This window comes from Desmodus rotundus, chromosome 1 (assembly GCF_022682495.2).
Source record: "Desmodus rotundus isolate HL8 chromosome 1, HLdesRot8A.1, whole genome shotgun sequence".
Lineage (NCBI taxonomy): Eukaryota > Metazoa > Chordata > Mammalia > Chiroptera > Phyllostomidae > Desmodus > Desmodus rotundus.
The window spans coordinates 148,631,528-148,646,904 of record NC_071387.1 but is presented as its reverse complement, the minus strand read 5'-3'; the positions used below and the strand labels follow the sequence as shown (position 1 = coordinate 148,646,904).

At 36.3% G+C, this 15,377-nt stretch overlaps 1 protein-coding gene across 2 annotated transcripts in view; it reads right to left on the bottom strand.

Annotated features, from left to right (window-relative positions):
* The window catches only part of LVRN (laeverin), a 58,403-nt gene that overhangs the window by 19,834 nt on the left and 23,192 nt on the right, over nucleotides 1–15,377 (bottom strand). For both annotated transcript variants that reach the window (XM_053911641.2, XM_024563336.3), the window contains exons 5-14: nucleotides 14,488–14,642; nucleotides 12,841–12,954; nucleotides 8,836–8,979; nucleotides 8,229–8,294; nucleotides 8,072–8,137; nucleotides 7,502–7,674; nucleotides 5,576–5,652; nucleotides 5,110–5,249; nucleotides 3,060–3,115; nucleotides 73–226 (exon numbers count right to left, since the gene is read on the bottom strand). In XM_053911641.2, the coding sequence (XP_053767616.1) occupies nucleotides 73–226; nucleotides 3,060–3,115; nucleotides 5,110–5,249; nucleotides 5,576–5,652; nucleotides 7,502–7,674; nucleotides 8,072–8,137; nucleotides 8,229–8,294; nucleotides 8,836–8,979; nucleotides 12,841–12,954; nucleotides 14,488–14,642 (1,145 nt within the window). The remainder of the gene's footprint in view (nucleotides 1–72; nucleotides 227–3,059; nucleotides 3,116–5,109; nucleotides 5,250–5,575; nucleotides 5,653–7,501; nucleotides 7,675–8,071; nucleotides 8,138–8,228; nucleotides 8,295–8,835; nucleotides 8,980–12,840; nucleotides 12,955–14,487; nucleotides 14,643–15,377) is intronic.

Sequence of the window (15,377 nt, the reverse complement as noted above, 5' to 3'; positions counted from 1 at the left end):
ACAGGTGCTCTTTGGAGTATAGAAAGAGGAAGAATGAGTTCTTTTAAACCACATAACAAAGAATGAAATTACCTTCAATAATGGGTATATATCATAGTTGTTCACATCAGAAACAAAATTCCTGGGTAGCAGGTTCACCAAGACTGCATGCCATACTATGATTTCATCTTCTTCAGCAAGGTACTTGGTTAAATCAAGTGCTGTTTCAATCTCAATATAATTGTTTCTGTTTGGTTTAAAAACAAAAACTAAAAAACCTTCACTTGCTAAGTGATTTGCACACATTCCATGTTTGTTCCATGCTTCAAGGCCTGACTTCGATAAGATATGTGAAATCAGGAAGCTGGAGGGTACAAGTCCCCTCTCATTGATAAGATGGGAACCAAGCAATGTTGACAGATCCTCCATTTCAATTTGGCAAAGCAGTATTTCTGCACTTAGTATGCATTCTTATGAATATAATTTCCATTCAACAAGTATTAATTAAAAATCATTCTCTAGCTCATGTTCTGTCAGCATAAACTAGAATATAGGACATTACACTTGCCTACCACTGAGGAGCTTATTTCCTCAGTGAGGAACCGAGATTTTCACATAAGCAGCTGTTAACAAAATGTCCTAAAAAAGCAATAAATAAAATAAAGTTGCAAAGAAGGAAAACATATGCATGTGATGAAAAAATCAGCAAAGGGCTCCTGAGGGAAGAATTTGAGAAGGACAATGAAGCGTGGGTAGGATTGAAGTGGGTAGCAAAAAAGGGGAAGACAGGACAAAGAAGTTAAAGTGGGAATTAATATGATGGGCAGACCAAGCTAACTGAATGAGAGGACTTATTTTGTGTATAGGTAAGAGGTGGAACTTAATTGGAAAGGTGGATTAAAACTGTGGAGAGCCATGAATGTCTGGACGAAGAGTTTACATGTGGTGGAAAGGTGTTTAGACAACTGGGTAACATCATGAAATCAATGCCTAAAAAATGTTATTGCACTTGTGCTGAAGAAGATGGGAATTCAAAGGAACTAAAGGCTAGAAGCTAATGCAATAGGCCAAGCAAAAGACCATGAAAGCTTGGCTTAGTATGGAAGCAGTGAAGGTAGTAAGAAAGGTGAGAATCCAAGACTTTCCCAAGAACAAATTGGTAAGAAGACATGGTGACTCTTTGGGAAATGTAGAGGAGTTCAGGATATCTCTGATGTTTCAAGTTTGGGCGATGGGAAGAAGAGTGGTACCTTTGATAGAGAAAAAAAATGATAGCAGGAACAATTTAGAGGCAGAAAAACATTCAGTGTCTTGGGTGCTGAATTTAAACAACCACAGGGTAAACAGAAGACATGAAGAGAGAAATAGATATGTAGATTTAGAAGTCACCACCATATCTTCCACAGTTATTGAGTGCCTTCTATCTTCTAGGCACTGTACATGTACATAATAGAATAATTGCTGAAATAAAAAATACCTGAGTCATCCAAAGGAAAGATTGAAGAAAATAACAGAACCATCACTGGTCTTGAGGATGCTCACTGCAGCAGGAAGAAGAAGTCAGATACATGAGGAGAATTGATTTTGCATATTGGAGTATCAGGAGGCCAAAAAAGCAGTTTCCAGGAGGATGTGATCAACAGTATCACTTTCATGGCAATCTTAGAGAGGAGGATCAGCAAAAGTAGTGAGCAAGGAAGTGCGCTGCAGGTCACAGAGGGAAGAAGTAGTAAGGAAATGAAGGATGAAATGAGCAGACATTCATTCAAGAAATATGACAAGCCAAAGAAAGAACATACTAGATAATTTATCATGTAGATTTTCCTTTACTTTGTTGCCTGAAAATTTAAATTCTGAACATATATCAATTTACCTGGCTAAGTACTTACCAACAGCTTATATTGAATAAATATGATATAAATAAAATCGATAATTTTATAATATGTTAAAATACAGGCCATATCTCATTAAAATTATACCTACAGCCATCACCCTTGGGTAGCATAAATCACTTCAAAATCTCAGGTCAAAGTCTATTTATTTCCAACAACTCTTTTTTTTTAATGTCAGCTACTTTATTTCCTTAACCCTCAATATTACAGAAAAATATGAACACATCCACGATCCTCCTAAATAACCCATTTTAACATTTACTAGAGTTTACAGAAGCAAGCCTGAATCACTTGCAGTTTACCTAAGTTTTTATTCCTGGCTAATACATTAAAATAATGATTCTTATACTTTTAAAAATAATCCTATAAATATTTAAACACTATTATCTTTTTTCTATTTATATCTTTTCTACTGCCTCCTTTTCAAACTTTTCCTTTAAAGGGTTCCTTTTAAAACATTGAATTGTCTTTGCTGATCTTTTAAGATCCTTTAAAAACTTTTTCCATGACCATTTTAAATGTTATTTTACCAAATCCAATTCAATTGAAAATATATAGGACTTTGATATAATTGACTGCCATGTTTGGACTTGAGAAAGAACATATTCTTCCTCTCAAATTGTTGGAGAAAGCATTGCTTTCTATTGCTCTTTCCTGATAAAACTTTTTAAATTGTGGGTTTTTTTCTTTTTTATTGTGGAAAAATACACATACAAATTTACCAGTGTAATCATTTTTAAGTGTACAGTTCATTGGTATTAAATACATTCATAATGTGGTACAACCATCACCACCATCCACCTCCTTAACTCTTCTCATTTGTAAAACTGAAACTCTGTACTCATTAAATAGCATCTCCCCCGTCCCCTTTCCCCCAGCCCCTGAGAGCCTCCATTCTACTTTCTGCTTATAATTTGAAGACTCTGATGACCTCATATAAGCAGAATCATACAGTATTTGTCTTTTTGTGACTGGCTTATTTCGCCTCGTGTAATTCCCTCAAGTTGTTGCATATTCCGGAAAGTTTTATGTAATAAAATTCCACTATAACCACAGAATTTGATCCTAATCTTGATAAGCTAGAGCCTGGATATACTAAAGAACCAGCTTCACAGTGACGTGACGAAGTTCGTAATGATGAAGTTCTCAAGGTACACTCAAAACCATGAGAGAAGAATATATACTCACTTAGACAAGGAAAAGGCATCATCAATCAGCTGTAGTCTGTGAATAACAGGAATAGCCTACAAATTAGACCCCAATATGTGCAGAAAAGATGAGAACATTTTTTAGTAAAAAAAACAATTTTCAAAAGAATAACAACATTTAAAGATCATTGCTGCTTACAAAACACTTTCACGTGAATTGTCTCGTGCAGAGAAATGATCATTACTAAGGGTATTCCCCACAATTTATTTATTATACATCTGTTTTTGATAAATGATCCCTCTAGACGTGAATCATAAGGCTTAAATAGCAGAGAGTTTTGCCAAAATACTCCCTGAAAACAGCATGTTAAAAAATAAAACAGGAAGCCAAGTTTAAAAGGCCCCTCCAAAACAGAAATTACACATTCAATTGTATTACGATGCCCAAATCATGGTCAGGGGAATTTTTTGGCATAGGAAGCCTTCAATAAATATTATTTAGCACAGCTTTGGTAATACTGAAGTACTCTTTAAATGATGTATCTCTTCTCAAGATTTTACTACTTTGACACACCACCACCAACAGAGCCCCCCTTTGAATCATGGAAAGGCAGGGGTCGATCTCCTCCCTAAGTCCTGAGGCTTCTGTTTGAGCTCCGTGGCACTGCCAGGCCACCACAGGACTCTGTCTCAGCATTAGTGTCCTAAGGATGCACGGGGCCTCCCACAGAATTCTGTCAACACCTCCCAGCAGTTTCATATATTTGGTCCTAGAAAATGTATCTTCACTACATCCTTTTCAACATCTGAGCAAGCCAAGCTTAATTCTTTCCTTGGTAGTAGTCTCATTTCTTTCCTGGCAAGTAATCACTCATTTTATACATTAATATTAATAATTGAAATATTTTTATTTTCTCACCAATTATGTTGTAGGAGTAACTGACCTCAGTGTTTAAGTAAGTAAATCTACAGTGGTTTCAAGAAATCATTGCTACAATGACATGCCCTAGTACTTCCTTAGCCAAGAGTGCCCTTAGAAATCAACAAGAATCTAGCTGCTCTGAAAAAGATGTTAGAACAAAACATTCCCATAAGTGGTTTTTGTAGCTTTATTCAAAAGTACAATAATTTTTAAAAATTACTGAATGTGTTCTGAATGCCTGAATTGTCAGTCCTTTGTTAAACATAACACATGCATCACTTTCTTTAGTCTTTGCAACAACCCTTTAAGGTTGGTCTGTTATACCCATTATTATACAGATAAAGAAACTGAGGCATGACTGGCCAAATAAGAGGCCTAAGGTCACACACCTGGTAAATGATGAACAAAAATATAAACACAAATCTACCTGACCCAAAATCCAAGGTCTGGACCAATGTTCTTTAATGCTTCTTCTGGTAGAGAGGATGCTACATGCTCATCTCAGAGAACTTTCAGAGAGACACCTAAGATTTCTTTTAGTTCAACACTCTACTTTTACAAATGGAGTCTCAATGACCTGCCCAAGGGTCCACAGCGTGGCCAACCCTGTAGACTTCTAAGCCAGCATCTGTCTCCACCAATGGATATTTGGTTTAATTTAACCAATTAAAATTTTACTGATTGGAGCTAGCCAACATTTTAATATTTACATATTGAATAATGATTTAGAGTTGTTTCACAATTTAAAGTGATATTGGATTATTATTGATATTTTGTGAATTAAAATCTCCCCTCTGAGAGATTAAGAAATAATTTTTATAAAATTAACATTTTCTAGCATATACTGCACACCTATTATGCGCTTAGAAATTTTAAGTATATGTTTACCTACATTGTCTCTAGTCCTCATGATAAATAACAAAAATATATTATTTCCATTTGAAAGTGAAGAAATGAAAGCAGAACATTTAAGTAACTTGACTAACATCAAGTGAGATTAATGTTCAAAAACACAATACATTCAACCAAAATCTCCCTTTTCTAAGAATAAGAAATGAGGGGAGGGTCTCTTCCCCACCAGGCAGGTTCATAAAAGCTCAACTCTGAAAGGCTAGAGAGTGCAATATTTACGATATTTACTTAGTAAAAGGTATAAAAATAATCTTACCTTAGGATCTTTTTCAAGCTGTTGATTTAATTTCTTCCAACCTAATTTATCATAGTTAACTCTATAATATCCAGTCATATTGACATTTAAAATCACCCAGTCATGGTCAGAATCTGAAACTTGCATTTCAGGGAATAATTCTACAAAGGAACATGTGACACGTTTGAAATGGTACATTTGAAAAATATTTCAATATATGTCTATGTGATATACTCTTAATTCTAAACATTAAACCCAATGAAACAAAAATTAAAGCAATTCTAAAATATGTATATCGATCTTACCATAAAATTATACTTTTTTTTACATTAATAGCTTTTGATTTGAAACTTTTCTTTAGATTCCTGTGCTCAGTAAGAATAATATAATACTTTAGTTTTAAACAAGATAGTTTTTCAAAGGCTAAAAATTTTAACTGTTTATAATATATATATTTATGAAGATATTTAAAAAATTTGTTACTTACTGCTGTTTTTGTCTAGCCAGACTAAAGACTGTGTAGTTCCACTTTTCATCCAAAGAATAGGTACAATCCATGTGTTACTTATTGGGAAAAAAATACTAAATATCATTAATTTTCACACATAAGAATGTAAGGGCTGAGCCAATACTAAATGAGATGATAAAATAACAGACAGAACTCGAAATCTTTGGTCATCCCTCTGGATATGTAGGACTTTACTCTTATGATTACTCACTGTTGTTTTTACGAGCCAGTTTCGCTTTAGCTGTTTGTTTACTCTCTCTGTAAATCTGTATCTTACAGATTTACTTCTTATAATTTAAGGTAGCTACTAAGGCTGTCTTGTATCTGAAACTTTAAAGGCCTGTTTATAATAAATTATAGCCACCTGGCCTTTTCACAGGTCATTCAAATGCTGCAGACAGACCCAAATCCATCCTTGTGAAGAGAGGTAAAGAGCAATTTAAGAAGAAAAAGCTTGGTGTCCTGGCTGGTGCGGCTCAGTAGGTTGAGCACTGGCCTGCAAACCAAAAGGTTGCCGGTTAGACTCCCTGTCAGAGTACCTGTCTGGGTTGCTGGCTAGGTTCCCAGTGGGGGGTGAGGGAGAAGCAATCAGTTGATGTTTCTCTCCCTCTTTCTCCCTCCTTTCCCTCTCTCTAAAAGTAAATAAATAAAATCTTTAAAATATTTAAGAAAATAAAAGGTTGGCAAACATCAAAAAATGTCTTTTGGCATCAAGCTTTCTCCCCATCTGAAAAATATTCAGCATGAATCAGCCAGATTATTCGTATTTACTGAATGCCGACATTCTCCCCAAATTGGTGATCGTGACCTGGATGAAGTAGCTGGCCACAGAGAGGACATTAGTCACCTGGAGGAACATGATACTTGGAGTTTGGGCAAAATTTCCAATCTTGCTCAAAGGCTCACAAGTCTGGGTTCTCAAAGACAATAAACTGAGGGTCTGTGTTTTCCCTGACAGCTGAGGCATACTCTTCTCAAAGACACAGAATAGCACAGGGCGAAGAGATCCTGAGGTCTCTTGTTCCTCTCCCCTGGGGTTTTGAAAAAAATAGTAGGACAACCTGAAAATTATGGTGGTGGTATTTGAAAATTAATTACTCATTTGTGGTAATATAGCAATGAGTTGTAAGGATCAAAACTTTATGAAAAACAGTTGAACATTATCTAACAAACTTAGACATAGAAGGAAAGGAGAAAATAATGAATGCTAAGCCACTTTATACTCATCATTTCATTTCATTTTTACAACAATCTCCTGGGATACATGTTATTGCATTTACTTTATTTTTAAGGCAACTGAAACACAGAGATTTTAAATATGACTTACCTAAAATTTGAATTTTGGTGAAGTCAATATTTGAATCCAGCATCTAAAGGCCATAATTCTAATAATTCAATATTATAGGTATAGCTACACATACACTTATACATACATGTGCGGACATGTGCAGAATTATTCCTCAAGGACTAGTTACCATTCAGTACTATTTCTAGGGAAGAGAAGACGACCTTGCAACGGGATCTCCTTTTTTCTTAACTAGCATGGGGTCATGCACAGGTCTATCATATTGCCTGTCACCCAGAATCCTGAGTAATTCATTATTTCTGTCTGAAGGACAAAAAGAAATACATAACACCCAAAGCTTTGGGTCACTGGTGTGGGGGAGGGGCACTGCCTTGAATCCTTACATGCAGGTCTCTGGCCTGGCTCAGGACATCAGAGGCTCCACCTCATCCTAGGACCCCAGTGACATCCTGCATGGAGTCCTACGTCACCATCCCAGAGACACGCTGCAAAAGGGTGTGTACCCAGCAGGGCTTATGCTTCCTCACCCACAGGCTGGCTTGCATTTGATCAGAACTCAGGCCCAAGGAAGGTGAAGACAGAGGAGAAAATCTACCTACTTGTGGGTTAGAAGAGTCTGATTTTGAACTTTTCCAAGGAAAAATGGCTCCTGTTTCATGACGCCAGTAGATACATTTAAGGTGATAACTGGAAAACCACTCTGGTGCGTCCAACTGTCCATTATGCTTTTTACTGTTGCTGGCAAAACAATTTTACTCTGGTCATCTATGGCCTATTTTTAAAAATCATCAGAAAAGCAGATATTTGTCATCAAAATCTTTTGAGAGAGCAATCTCCTAAAAGAAACTATATAGCTATTTTATACAGTAATTCCCAGTGGGTGATATTCTGAGCCAAATTCAGAGCTCTTTTCAATTCTATATCTGAATGGTTCCTTAGTTCATTCATTCATTCATTCACTAAACCCATGTTATCAGATCCAATACGTGCAGGCTCTGTTCTAGGCACTGGGGATATAGTGGTGAAGACTATAGAAACAGCCCTGACCTAAAGGAGTTTCACAAACAAAGCCAATTTGCCTTCCTGTGGCATTGCCACACACGCACGGCCACCCCGTCTTGTGGGACTCTATCATACGACTCAGCAGGAACACTTCAGAAAGACAATACCATTTGAAAATGCCTCCATAGATCATCTTGCTCCGCATTTGAGTAAGAAAATGTGTCCAAATATGACTGTAAAAACAGAAAAGTTATTGTTAAAATAAATCACATCCCAAAGCAATTTATGTTTACTGCCTTCCAGGTAACAGTTTTGTAAACTCACCTTAAGTGCGCTGATAAATACACTCTCGTTCAGGAAACTCGAAAGCATCCGGGCCATCGATGCTCCCTAAGACAAAAGAAACTGTCTGTGATATGGACAAAATTCAATGTCTAAATGCTGACACATTCCATTTTAATTAGTGTTATTCTGGGCTGTGGTCCTGATTGCACTGTGTACTTTAGCTGAATGTTTCAGTTATTCCAAAATATTTTAATAAAATAGTAGACTGTCATTAATTAATAGGTAAAAGGTGAGTTAACGTCCTACACATAAAGAGTTCAGGGTACACGAAATGTTTTAAATTGATATATTTCCATGGCAAGAATAAATTTGCACCAAGCAGAAGCATTTACCGTAAAAATAGCAAATGTCTAAGTCTATTTATAATAGTAAATGGTACTGAGCACCTAATATCAAGTCGATTAATATTTACTAGATTAAAAATATTTACTAGATAAGAATTGACTTAACCACATTTTCTAAAAGATATCTACTGAATAAAATTAAGGGTATTTGTACCAAAAGCTTAGTTTATGACTCTTAGAATCCATTCTATGCAACTTTCTTCAAGAGTACAGAACAAAGGGAAATATATGACTGGTTTTACCTTATTATAAGTAAATGAATCAAAGAGCTCATTTATTTCATTTGTTTCTGTGAAATTTTCCACATTCATGGATACAGCTCTAGACACCAGGGCGTGATCTTCTCTGAGAACATCATGTAAAATGTTAGAAAAAAATATCTCATTCTAAAAGGAAAAAATTGAGCCACATTAAGTTCTGAAGTGTCAAAGAAACACAAAATTCAATGTTCCCAAAATAGTTTCAGTGTCAGTTCAAAAACTGACACTGAAGAGGAGGGAAAAAACCAGTAATTGAGAAGTGCTCTGTGAGCTACAATATACCAAATAAATCAGGATTCCATGAATAATGAAACTCTAGGATTCTTTCCTTCCCATCTGTTGTCAGTTTTTATTTCAACTTTTAAAAAATCAATTACAAAGTTAATGTGATTTCCAAGAGAGCCAGCTACATTTGCCCTAAGGAGGTTCCCTTGGGAAATAGCTTGTCTCAGTGGTTTTAATCCTCTAGAATTTTATAGAAACTTTTATTAGTGACCCCTTAAAATTGATCAATCTCTCTTGCAAAAAAAAGCATGCCATATTTATACATTTGCAAGGATGCTGATGTAATAATTTGAAATTGGAAATAAATCCACAGACTGGATACAACAGTTTATATCTCATGCATTAAAAGAAGGCAGTTTGTTATATTTTAATGAAAAGTACAGAACTCTTCAAAAGTTCTCTAGATCTCTCTGACACATGACAAGGGCCATCTCTTTTTGAAGGGAAGCTAGGAGGATAACCGAAGTACAGGCAAGAGGGGCGTGGGATGGACAGGCCACTGAAGGGGCAGCAGAAACGCTGCAGGGACAGCTCACTCATACCGTGGAGAGCTGGGAGAGCCCCTGATAATCCACATTAAGCCTCTCTCAGGGGTCCCCATGTTGACTCTCTCACCCCTCCACATTGTCAAACGAACTTTAAAATTCTTCCCTGCTTCCATTAGCCAATGTTCCAATCAACCCTCTCCTACTAGCACACTGTTTTTAAATTTACTAGTACCATTGATTAGGCTATTATGAAACTCTGAGAAAGCCTGTCATTTAGGGCAATGCATCTCAATAAAGAATAACTGGGGATTTTGTCGAACTTATTCTAATTCAGCCAGTCTGCTTGGGGGCCTGTATCTTTAGTAAACTGCTGGATGATGCAGATATTGCTAGTTCAAGAATCACACTTTGTAGCAAAAATTTAGGAGAAACATCTGCATAAGGCTGGTCTTATTAAGTGCAGGTTTTATCAGTTTAACACTCCAGAGTTCTGTTTCTGCGTATGGTTCTCTGGTTTTCTTACTCATTTTAATCTCATGACTAAATTAAACGTCCATGATCTTTCAAAGATCATTGAAACAAGGACTTAAGCCTTTAAAAAACAGAGCTTGTGGTAATTTTCTCAAGTGCCAGGAGCTGATGCTCTTCCAGCAAATATTATATTCACTCAGCTTCACAAGCAATTGAGAAATGTAGACTCAGAAAAGAGTGATTAAGAAGCAATGATGAAAAAAATAACTAAATGGTACAAAAAAGGCTAATCTTACCATCTGAACTACAAAAACACCACTAATATGTTTTCATCAAGTGTTCCCAGATACGACAATATCTTAGCCATTTTAGTTGCATTTAGAGGTATTGATTGATACTAGTATATTCTCTTCAATTAAGAACATAGAGGGTAAAATTTTAAAATGAGCAGAAAACCTCAATAGACACTTCTCCAAAGAAGACATACAGATGGCCAATAGATATATGAAAAGATGCTCAATGTCACTAATCATCAGAGAAATGCAAATTAAAACCACAGTGAGATTTAAAACCACACCTGTCAGAATGACTATCATCAACAAGTTAAGTGTTGGTGAGGATGTGGAGAAGAGGGAGCCTTCATGCACTGTTGGTGGGAAGGCAGATTGGTACAGCCTCTATGGAAAATAATATGGCGGGTCCTCAAAAAATTAAAAATGGTACTGCCTTACACCCAGAAATTTCATTTCTGGGAATATATCTGAAGGAATCCAAAAAATAATTTGAAAGAATATGTGCACCCCTACGTTCATCGCGGCGTTATTTACAGCAGACAAGATATGGAAGAAACCCAAGTGCTCATTAATAAATGGGCGGATAAGAGAGTAGTACATACACACAATGGACTATTACTTGGCCACAAAAAAGAATGAAATCTTACCATTTGCAACAGCATGGATGAACCTAGGGGTCATTATGCTAAGTGAAATAAGTCAGTCAGAGAAAGACAAGCGCCAGATGGTTTCACTTACATGTGGAATTTAAGTAACAAAACAAACAGATGAACAAAATTGAAACCATCTTATAGATAAGGAGAACAGATGGATGGTTGCCAAAGGGGAGGGGAGTTGGAGGCCAGTGAAAAAGGAGAAGGGTTTAAGAAGTACAAATTGGTAATTACAAAACCGTCACAGTGATGTAAAGTACAGCATAGGGACTATAGTCAACAATATTGTAATAAATATGTATGGGGCCAGCTGGGTACTGGACGTACTGGGGGAACAATTTGTGAAGGATATGACTGTCTCACAATTATGCTGTACACCTGAAACTAATACAAATAATATTGAATGTAAACTATAACTGAAAAATTAAAAAAAGAACTTAGAGAATGAATCTAATTGTTTTTATGGGAATGGAACTTCTTTCCTTACTGACTCTTAAGTACAGAGGTACAGAATATATGGGAAGAGCTTTTGAAGAAAACTAAGATTTACTATATGTATATAAAGTTTACGTATATATGAATAGAGTCATATAATGAACACACACACACTAGCTCCTTGAGAACACACTCCCAGGTGTGTTCTCTGCAGAGCACGGTGGTTAAAGTTATGGGCTTACAGTTGCAGAAACGGGAATTGAATCTCATCTTCAATATTTAATAACTCTGAAACAATTTACCTATGATTCTATGCCTGCTTCTTCAACTATAAGACAGAAAAAAATAACAACTGCACTCAGACGATTGTTTTGAAGACTGAGTAAGATGATGTGTATAGCACTCACACTACCTAAGTGCTCAGGTAATGGTAAGTACCATACTATTACAGTTACTATCATCCTTATCCTCGTTATCAGACTAAATCCAGACAACTGGGCTGTAATCACAGTTCTGTCCAATCAGGAAAATGACCTTGGCAAGTCACTTAACCTTTCGATACTTCATTCTTCTGACCTATGTGATGACGCCCAGTCCAGGGGAGGAAGAGCAGCGGTACCACAGAGCAGCTGGACTGCGGGTGGCGGGCATTTTTTAGGACCTCTGCAAAGGGTGGGGCGGGTGGCGTGGAGCTGGGGTGTTCACAGGCTGCTATGTCAGCGCTTCCCAGAAACTGATTTCACAAACAGATAAAAAAGATGTTTTCAAGTTTCTGTGCAGCCAAGATAGGTTTGTCAACTTTTTATTCTGCCAATTTTTTAATCAACAGAAACCAAATATCATCTGTATCTATCAACATCCTTTCATTAAAGAAGAGAACAGGGGCAGTTTACTACCAAGATGATAAAACACGATCTTACAGTCTCCTTCTAAGTGGACAAAGTCAGTCTGCAAGGAAGATCTGGCCAGTGGAGGGCCGCTGCTTTAACATTTAGGCTGGGCAGGAAAAAGTGAAAATAACCTAAACTCCAAAAATACCATATAAGGTAATGCAATAAATCACCAGGAAACCGTTAAAAGTCTTGTTTTTAAAAATAATTAATGATTTCTGGAAATGTTTTTGATATCATATGAAGTAGAAAAGGTATTATTCTTTTCTGTGTAATTCCCACTTTTACAAATATTCACAAAAAGCCTGGAAAAATAAAACACATTAAAAAGATAACATTGATCATCTCCGTATTACAGGTAATGTACTATTCCTTGTATTTTTCTGTATTTTACACATTTTCAACAATGAATATGCATTGCTTTTACAAATAGGAGAAAAAAATTATAAATAAATGAAACAGACACACTTACTCCGGGGAGTCTAGGATCGAAGTGGTTAATTACTCCAAGCTCAAAATAAGATGCAAAACCTTCGTTGAGCCAGATATTGTTCCACCAACACATGGTAACTAGGTTTCCAAACCACTATTGGACATGGCAGAAAAAAAAGCTGTCTTAAATTTAATTTAAATAATATTTACTGTAATTGCACGTTAAATAAATATAGGGTCAGAGACATAATTAAACTGTATTTGCTTATCATTAAGACAGGACTCCAAAAAGCATGCTGTTTTAATATGAAGAGATATCTGTCATGTATGTCTCTGAAATAATTTTTTCACATTCAATGATAGGAAGCAATTTTCCTTTTAAAACTGTGATGTTCAAAAATAATGAAAGCTAGAGTAGCTTTCTTAAAGTGTCCACTTTGCCCATAAATAAAACATAGCAGAAGTTCTAAATGTTCACGTGATACCTAATTACAGCATCTTATACTCTAAATAGACTATGTCAGGATTTTGCCGTAAGAAGTTATGACACTTTAAAAATATGATTTGATCTGTGCCATGTACAAATCACTTGAGTAATTATGTTCTGCAAAATGGTTCATCTGTAATTATTTTCTATATGAACTTAACAGAAAGAAAGTGTCAGATGATGAATAGAATCAGGAAAGAAAAACACAATATTTTCCAAAACCAACAAATCCACACTCTGGTGTTTAACCAAATTCTTACAACAGCTGTGATGTACTCACACTTAGCAGCCTGTGTCTCCCTTAGGGGATAATAAAAACAATGTCTCCCTTAGGGTATAATAAAAAGTGATACTTGGGGCAACTGATCAAAATGGGCAGAAGAGTATGTTGACTGTGTAACACGGTGTTTGTTATTCAATCCCAGTAAGCCACTCTTTCCCCCAAATTTCTTATGGATCCATACAACAAGATGATTTCTTTCTTGACAGACTTGTATTGATGGAATCAAGGTCAAAAGGCATATGCGAGAATTTCCATCAAATCAAATAACTAAGCGTCTAAAATCACAACATGAGAGCATGTAGTTCTGCTGAAATGAGTCTTCGTTCCCCCCTCCTTTGGGGACGCAGCTCAAGGGTTCATCACCATCATTTCACTGACACTGACACAGTGCCCATACTCCTCTAACATTTCTCAGAAGAAAACGTTCGTAGCAATCTACTGATGAAATGTGGACACCTTTCAGTGACCTTTTATAATGTACCTTATTTTGAGATGGCATAAAAACAAATAATCATAGATCTCCTTGGCTTATTTTTCCTGAAGAAAACTTTGGAGGGTGTAAGACTTCGGACTAAATGGTCATGGAAAAAATACAGAAAAGATTAAATATAAATAAATAAATAAATTTTCAAAAAGAAGACCTGGTGGAGCAAAGTCGATCTCTGGCTGTAAATACCTGACTGTCCGATGGCCTGTAAACTCTCATCAGTGTGGTCCATCACCAACTGTTCAAATCCACGCGAGACCTGAGTACCCAGAGCTCCTGATTTGTCTCATTTTCCCGTTTTTTGAACAATTTTTTAAAATTTGTGTTTTTTTGTTTTTGTTTTTGGGGTTTTTTGTTTGTTTTGTTATTTTTGGTAGAGCACCTGGAGAACATCTTCATGTGAAACGAGAAAAAACATTTTGCCACATGCCTGATGTCCGATCTCGTGGGAGACAATGTGGGAAACCACCGTCTTCTTTTCTGTCAGTCGGTCCTCTGGTTGCAGCAACAATAGCGACTCATCAAATATCAACAGCCCCCAGTTTTCCATGGCACGGTTGTCAAAAGTAGGCAAGGCAATTATATCTACGTGGATTTAAGTGGAGGGAAAAATAGAAAGAAAATACAAGTGTGTATGAATAACCTGAGAGAAGGACTGTAAAGACAAATACCAAAGACAGAAGCCAGAAAATGAATTTTAACCATATAAAAATCAATAATTTTGATAAAGGACTTGCATCCAAAATATACAAAGATCTCTTAAAAGTCAACAATAAACAAACAAACAACTTCGTAAATTTGGCAAAAGACCAATCTAGACACTTCACTAAAGAAGATATATAAATGAAAAATAAGCATATGAAAAAGATGCCCTCAACACCTTATGTCACCAGGAAGTTGCAAATTCAAATAATGAAACAAAAACAACGATGAGATCCCACTACACACCTGTTAGGGTGGCTAAAATCCAAATGCTGGGGAGGATTTGGAACAGGAACTCTCACTCATGGCTAGTGGGAATGCAAGACGGTACAGCCACTTTGGAAGCAAAGTTTGGCTGTTTCTGAGGAAGCTAAACATGGGCTGACCATACAGTCTAGCACTTGACGCCAAAAGTGGGAAGCAACCAAGATGTCCTTCAGTGGGAGAATGGATAAACAAACTGTGGGACATCGTACAATAGTGAATTATTCAGTGATAAAAAGAAATGATTTGTCAAGCTATGAAAGGTCATGGAGAAACCTTAAATGTACATTACTAAGGGAAAGAAGCCAGTCTAAAACAGCTACACATGGTACAATTACAACTGCACATCATTAT